Source organism: Acipenser ruthenus, chromosome 1 (genome assembly GCF_902713425.1).
Source record: "Acipenser ruthenus chromosome 1, fAciRut3.2 maternal haplotype, whole genome shotgun sequence".
Classification (NCBI taxonomy): Eukaryota; Metazoa; Chordata; class Actinopteri; order Acipenseriformes; family Acipenseridae; genus Acipenser; species Acipenser ruthenus.
The window spans coordinates 13,344,170-13,352,052 of record NC_081189.1 but is presented as its reverse complement, the minus strand read 5'-3'; the positions used below and the strand labels follow the sequence as shown (position 1 = coordinate 13,352,052).

The 7,883-nt window shown below is 35.7% G+C and overlaps 1 protein-coding gene across 4 annotated transcripts in view; it reads right to left on the bottom strand.

Annotated features, from left to right (window-relative positions):
* Positions 1-349: 349 nt before the first annotated feature.
* The window catches only part of LOC117403697 (CCR4-NOT transcription complex subunit 6-like), an 18,809-nt gene continuing 11,275 nt past the window's right edge, over positions 350-7,883 (bottom strand). For all 4 annotated transcript variants that reach the window (XM_059004294.1, XM_034925202.2, XM_059004165.1 and 1 more), the window contains 4 exons: positions 7,114-7,265; positions 5,739-5,972; positions 5,231-5,433; positions 350-4,514 (listed from right to left, as the gene is read on the bottom strand). In XM_059004294.1, the coding sequence (XP_058860277.1) occupies positions 4,302-4,514; positions 5,231-5,433; positions 5,739-5,972; positions 7,114-7,265 (802 nt within the window). In that variant the 3' untranslated portion in view covers positions 350-4,301. The remainder of the gene's footprint in view (positions 4,515-5,230; positions 5,434-5,738; positions 5,973-7,113; positions 7,266-7,883) is intronic.

Here is a 7,883-nt window from a genome sequence, read left to right as displayed (position 1 = left end):
TTTAAATGGCAAAGGAAAGTCACAAAAACAGTTTTCATTTGAACAAGAACATGGGCCTTAATGGTTTAAATATCTAGTATCATCTGTTTCAAAATGGTATTTTTCATCTCCTTATGATATACTGCCTAGTTCCTCAGTTAATATCTATATTTAAACATGAACCAAGAATGCCCAGCAACACCTGAGTTTGTATTTTCAAAATGGCTATTTATTGCCTATAGGCAAAAACAAAAAGTCAGGTGCAAGGGAACAAGCATTTATAATTCAGCCCTATACTCACAAGTGATGTAGTACCCAACCTCCATCTGCAAACATTACATATTAATCTAAGGAAAGACAGAACATAGCACATCTTAAAAAGGCAGGACTGCTTTAATGCAGTTACTGGCCTGGTGGGTTTGTTTAAACCAAAACCAGTTGTACAGCACATACAATATATTGCATTAAACTCATCTTACTGTAGTAAAGCATCATGGATTTTAACCAACTTGACAATAATAGTAACCGAGAAAAGAGCTGGTGAATATCTAGTAGGAAAGGCCCTATTAGTATGGACGGTCAACAGTTACTATTACTGACATAATTAGTTCATTTTTAACATGAGACTGATCCAGAGACATCACACATACCCCGATCATGCTACACCAAAAAAAACAAAAAAAACCATCACAACTATGGTTCTGTTTTTGTGTAAGCATCACATACAGTAAATACCCACTTATATTATTTTGTTCTATAATTAACAGTGGCATTTCTACATATTAATCAACAAAAGTGGTGATCTCACTTTAGGTTCTGTTGCCAATGTTGGAAATGCCCGAATTGATTCAAATTGGACATTAATAGAAATATATAGGGTTGACTCTTTATGGTCTTAAAATAACCTCATCCTGTATAGTCATTACTGTTAATAATCGGCCAAATTGTTAGCAGCTGTTGTACTTCCTTGAAAAAGAAAACCCCTTTAGCTGTAACAGGAACACACTGTTATTTTATCACTTTGTACACTGGTACTGTCTCTGTTGTTTGACTTCAGCATTGGTAACACAAAACGATATCATCACAGTCTCGCAAATTAATTTGGGGAGCACCATACAAACCAAGCATATTTTAGCCCAAGCAACAGGAAGCAAATGATCAAAAAAAACAAAACTAGACCCAAAAGGAAGAGATCCAAAGCATGTTTGTCCTCGGCATCTATCACCAGGATTACTGAACTTGAATTCACCAACAAAACTCTTAGAGGATTACAAAAAAAAAATGCTACTAGAAATTCTTGACAGTGGAGAATTGTTCTGCATGTAACAACATTTCCTGGTCTTGTGTGAAGACTCACATCACTTCTAAAGTCATGCTACAAATTATTTCTGCCCCCCATACAGGGTATACCGAGAATACCTTGTATCCTTCCTATAATCTTCTTTACATGTACCAGATTTCAAACCTTTGCTGACTGTTTCATACTTCTGATATAATCAGTGAACTGATTCAGTATTGTAAACCACAGTAATGCCACTTTAGACCCCACTTGCTCACTTCCACACACACACACACACACACATTCTCAACACATGAAATGTCAAACTGCAGTTTATAATTTTCATTTTTGTCCAAAAACAAGGAACATTAAAGTGGAAAAAAGTAGGATGTGTACTGTATTAAAGAAACATACATCTTTGCAAGTTTTTTTTTTTAAAGTAAATACCAGTATTTAAATAAAAACTGTAACTATAGATGTAAAACAGATTCATGGGTAATTCAGTAACTGCACTGTTACATCTTAAAAAGCATACATTCAAACAAGTATGTCTTACCTCATATAAGTTTCCCAGAGTACTCCCGGAGTACTCCCCCCCCCCACCCCCCCCGACTAATTGTTATTGCCATTTTTAATCTGCACAAATAAATCTGATTCTGCTACATACAAACTATGAGATTTAACTTCCAATTCAACTGTATACATACATATAATAGAGTAATACAATTTTAAGTCATGGATTTTCTTAGTAGAAATTAGTAGGCCAAACTTCACGTGAAAATGTGTTAAAAAAAAAAATAGTTGTATCGGAACTTTTTGGTAAAAATGGGTAAAAACTTCTTCCACATGCATCTGGACAAATACGACATATCACAACAAATCAAATGTATTTGTAAAAAAACTAAAGGTTTTTGAATTTTGGAAAACCATTGCTATTCACAAATATCACCATTCCGGGCCAGCAGCCCAATAATGTATTTGGCTTTGAAAGTGATGACATGAGAGACCTGCATTTACTGTTACTCCACAACTTCATAACGCATGAATATTAACTAAAAAAAAAAAAGAGGGGGGGGGGGGATACAAATTAAGATAATGAGGCACATTAAGCATAACAAATCATGTTAGAATGCACAATACACAGTAGAGACTGTAAATTGGCTGAAAAAGGAGGTAAAAGGGAGATCTGGTTTTGGAGCACACTGTCATATCTGACTTTTAACATTTGTTTTCCAATTTTCATGTTCTCTAAAACGAAACAAAAAAAATAATGTGTGTGTTTTAGGTTACATACATTTCCACAGATCTATTAGATCTATTGTACTGAATGTTTAAATAGATGCCTGCAGAAGGGTGCTGGGAGTTGCATTTGTTTTTGATTCTCTGCATGCTTTTGGCAGTGCTGCTGCTGCTTAAGTAGTAGAAAAAACTAGGCACATTGTTATAAAATGAGTCTACAAGAACCACAAATAAAAACCTTTCTATAGTTTACAATCCAAGTGACAGGTCCTGCTGTATAGTATGGTGTATGAAATATGAGGATGGGTCATTACAGTCGATATCCACTAGTGTTGCTATGTTAATGATCATAGGCAAAATTATTAGATCAGTTACCAAGGTTAGCAGTTTTGCTAATCCTCCCCTGCCATGATTTTTGTTTAGTACAACATGTTGCCTATATTTAACTTTATAGTGTGCTTTACAGCTTGTGTTGTCGTTACATTTCAAATTATGACAGTCCTAGATTAAGATTTAAAAAAAAAAAAGTTTTTGGTTATATTATTTTTTAGCAATTATAATATTTACAATGAATTTTAAAAGAGAACGTAATGTGTTACATGTTTGTGGGAAATAGGTGGCCATTTGCAACAAAGAATATCCAAACAAACACACATTCACACTACAGTACCTCTTTTCATGAACTTTGAAAAAGCAGTTATGTGCTGTACCTCCCTCCTTCCAAATCAACTGTTTCTAATCTTTGAATAGTTATATAAAGACAGAGAAAAAAAAGAAAAAATCAATAAATGGCCTTCTCTGTGGTTCATATACAATCATTACAAGAGAAGTTCAAATTTAATTTTATACAAACATATCTCACAAAATACCGGGAGTGAAGTATGGACAAAACATATTGCTCACAAAGTATTCAATTCAAAAGAAACAAAAATGCCATGGCAGGAAAATACTGCAGCAATTACAAACAGCAGCGATGCATAAACGGTAATGTCCACTGAATAAAAAGTACAGTATATCTGGTTTAATATTTTTTTATACATATTTTTGTGCTTCGGGCAAGTTATGGCTTGATTAATGTGACCATTATGACAAATTATAATATATATATATATATTAGACAGTTTAAAACAAAGTGGCCTGAAATGTTGAAGCCATTTTAACAGTGGAATATAACCAGCACCTGGTACTAAAGTTATACAATTAATTAAAAAGGGTAGTTTTCAGTTTATTACTATTATTTTAAAAACTATTTTACAAAAATATCTCCGGGGATATTTAAATATTTTAATGCAGTCCTTTATTTTAAAGTTCCCTTTTATAAATAAATCTGAATGAAGAATTTGAAAATTTCACATTTTAGGTCATTTTTGTTTGTCTGGGAGAAGGGGGGGGGGGGGTTAATATATATATAAATAAATAAATAAAAGAAATGCAGAGTAAGCAGCGTTTGTTTGTGTGTAGGGCTGGGAAAATACTAAAATCCTCTGCAGAGAATGTGTCTTTTCCAGTTGCAAAGCATATGTATTGGTGGAGTTTCAGTTTTCCTCAGTGGTCATTTCTCCCGACTTTTTTTTCTTTAAAGCTGCGTGCATCAAACGATTATGATAAAATAACACTGTTGTAATCCCAGCCCTTTTTGGTATAAAGCTTAGAAGAAGAAACAAATAAATTATGTTCAAACCATAAAAAGGAACAGCCTAGGAAAGGATCAGTATGTGAGCCATACTTCACTCCTACATACTTTTTTTTTTACAATTGTACAGGTCCTTAGGAAGAGGCCCTAGTCCTCATGGGAGGGGCTCTACTACCTTCGGACAGGCAAGTGGACCCCGTTAATAAGGGACGGGGTAGGGGGGTGGAGCTCAAGTTGAGTCAGCAGGGAGAAGTGGTCGGAGGGGATGTGGGGGTGTGGGCAGCCGGTGATGCTGTTTTCAATCAGCCACTGAGGATCCAGAGGTCCCAGGACCCCTAACACATTCATGTGAGTCTTGGAATAGAAAATGTAGTCAATAACACCCTGAAAAAACAAAAGAAAAACACACACACACACACCAGAGGAAGAATGTTAGTTCTTAAAAATAAAAATCATCAAGTTGTATCTCAATTAAACTTTGTCTGATGTTTCAGGGTTTTTATTTATGCTAACTTGTAATACTTTGTTTTATATATGCTTCACATGGTTCATTTCAGTATTGAAGCATTTTCTGATTTACTTTAATGGGCTATAAAGATGTAATAAATGCTCTTTTTGTTTTAGATTTTTTAAGCCCTGGATATTGATTACAGTGGATAACAGTAACTGAAATAACTAGCTTCTATACATTTAAAACAGCCATTCACCTTAAGCAGCAAGAAAAGCTTTTTGAGTTTTTTTTGTGAATAAAACCAAAGCTTTACCCGAGGCATAATGTAAAGGAAATGGCATCTCTCACAGGAATGCTCAATGTCTGTAATAAGTACTTTGAATTTGTGACACCGATCAAGAAGATTGCCGAGCAGACTGCAGAGATTCACATTTAGGAGAGCTGGTTTTTGACAGTGCCATACTGTTTACAGAGATGACCTTTAAATGCAAGTGTGAAAAAAATATATAGTAATTCCTGCGTTGCAAGCAAAAAACTGTGGGTTACTGTTTACACCACATGTAATCTAATGTGCTTTTCCTCCAAATGGTAAAACAGCACTGTCCTATTCAGGTCAAGCAAGCTGTACTGTAATCAAACTGTGACTTGCCTTAAAGTCGTAGGTGTAATTGGTGTAAGGCATTATGTTGTTATCATAGGCGCTCTTCAGGTGAAAGCTGTGAGTGATTCTGCTGTCAGAGTTTCCGTTTTTCCCATTGCAACTGAAGTTCATGAGACATTCATTGTATCGCAGTTCCTTAAAGTCCTTGTGATTTTCTTCTACTCCTCCATTGCTTAAATATTCAACAACACCTAAACAGCAAAGTAAAAAATATCTTGGTAACAAAACGCTGTCACTCTTTTTACATCTGAATACACTTTTGATGATCTACCATGCTTTACTAAAAAGTAAAGATGGTCAAATTGTGACAGAACATTTAGTCAATGTAGGTCATGGTTATTAAACCCAACATTATTAAAAAAATTTGAAGTATTTAATTTGTATTTCTCAAAAGGGCCAAGTTATGGATGTTACTTTAGTGATGTCAGGAGTTCAGGAACTACAGGCATTTTGAAGTACCACTAACAAAGTGATCCTCATAAGAGTCTTTTCATACCTGAATCTGGCAGCGAGTTCAGATCCGCACACAGCACGATTGGGATGGAGCTGGGATCAGAAGCTGGAGAGCCTGGCTTGCCAGAGCTGGAGGCCTTCTCAACAATGTTCTTCAATTCAGAGGTAAACATCATAGTCTGGATCAGCTTCACATCGGAGTACTCAGGGTCCCAGTGCATGTGTGCGTTGGCCACTAAAAGTAGTTGTTTCTCAATACTATGAAGCGGCTTCATACCTTAAACCAGGAATTAAAAGAAAAAAAAAAAAAAAAAAAAAAAACTTTGATCATTTTTATATAGTGACCTACATATTACTGCAGTGGCTAAGCTTTTCATAAAGCAGGAATTATATTTGATTGGAATCTATATACAGATTACCTTATAAAACATATTTTCTATGTAAATCTGTTCTACAAAAACTCACAAAAACAAAAAAATAAGGTATTTAAGGGACTGGTTAGCTAAGTTGTTTATGTGGCTATTTATAGTAAGAACAACTTCTAAAAAGTCAGATAAATGAATCCTGTTTTAAATACCATTATACACAGCTGTAACAATTACTATATTCACACAATTATTGTTTTGAGATTCAGCTTTTATTAGGGAGCTCCCCTAAATGCTGTGTGGGTGCGTGCATTCACTGCTGAGTGACAGGTGGGTGATCGAGACAGAAGTTGAAGTTGATACGCCCCGCAGGCAAACAGGATTTATTTACATATCAACACACTGAACAGCTCACGTCACACTACCAGCAATGGTAACTCTTGCTACCGGCAGTTTCGACTTGCTTACTCACTCTTCGGTACTACACCTGGTAATCACACACAGCAACCAGGCTCTCCCAGAAGAGTCAGGTACTTCATTCATTAATTACAATAAAAACACACTATTTACAATTTACATTTACATAAAAACCCCTCTTCAAGCACAGGGCTCCTGCCCTGCCACAGTGCTGTATTTATTAGTGTTGTGTAATTTACACAGTAGCAAAATACATAGGTTTACGAAACAAACACATTGATGATGAAGAGCTTGATCATGGCAGATAAACAGTTAGGCCGGATATGCCACACGTCAGATTTCTGTGAAGCTTCTCTGGAGCTGTTCTCAACATATCTTATATTTTCATGTGAACAAACCCCGCAATGGAAACATTTACATACAATATTGGGAGAATTTGTGTGACCTTTATTAATGATTTCCTATGTATTTTCACCAGCGGGCCTGGGTTAAGTATGCAGACTATAGGGAAAAAACCTCAAGCATTCCACCACCTCTTCATGTTTATTTTCCATTTCTGGGTAACTACAAATATCAAGCTTGTGCCATGCATGGAAACTATGTGTGAATGGTGATGGCATAATAACATTGTTGTACCTCCTACAAAGATGTCATTGTTGACCTCTAACAATACTGCTACGCCAATGTTGTCTTTCGTCATTACTCGATTCAACATAACTTCTGAGCCTTCAGAGTTTGCCATGGCCACCTGGTTGAATTCCACTGTGTTCTTCTGCACCAACGTAAATCTGAAACATAAAAAATGTATGGGATAAGAATAGGAAGGACAGGATAGGAAGTTCATAGTTTCTTGTAAATAAAAAATAAAACAAACTAAGAACAGGATAACAATAAAAATACCAATGTTACATCAGTGGAGTGAATACAGGAAGCATCGGAAGTGGTTTTTTTTTTTTTTTTAAACAAAATGGATAAATTATACAGGGGCATCAACTATTCTATTTGCATTACTGTACTTCATCTCCACTAATCACTTAGGACCTGATTTTACAAAGCCTTACGCGTCCTTGCGCCAAGCTCTAATTTGACGTCATGTCATGTATTAACACCAGGTAACGCACTCAGACACATCCAGTTAGCATTAACAAAGGGGTCTATTCACCTGCCTAACTTGGATTCTTTATCAAGCCCTCAGAATGCAACTTAAACAAGGGAAACAGCGACATCTTGTGGGTAAAAATGTGCAATGTCAACAAGGCATCAGGCATTCAAAATAAAGTAATTGCGCAATTCTCTTATGCGGACCGTTAGATTTTTGTGGTCTGCACTTCCAACAAAACATGCCAACGCTTCCGTGTTTCTGTGAATAGTAATTTGTTTTGCACCAGTGTTGGCATGGAGTATGT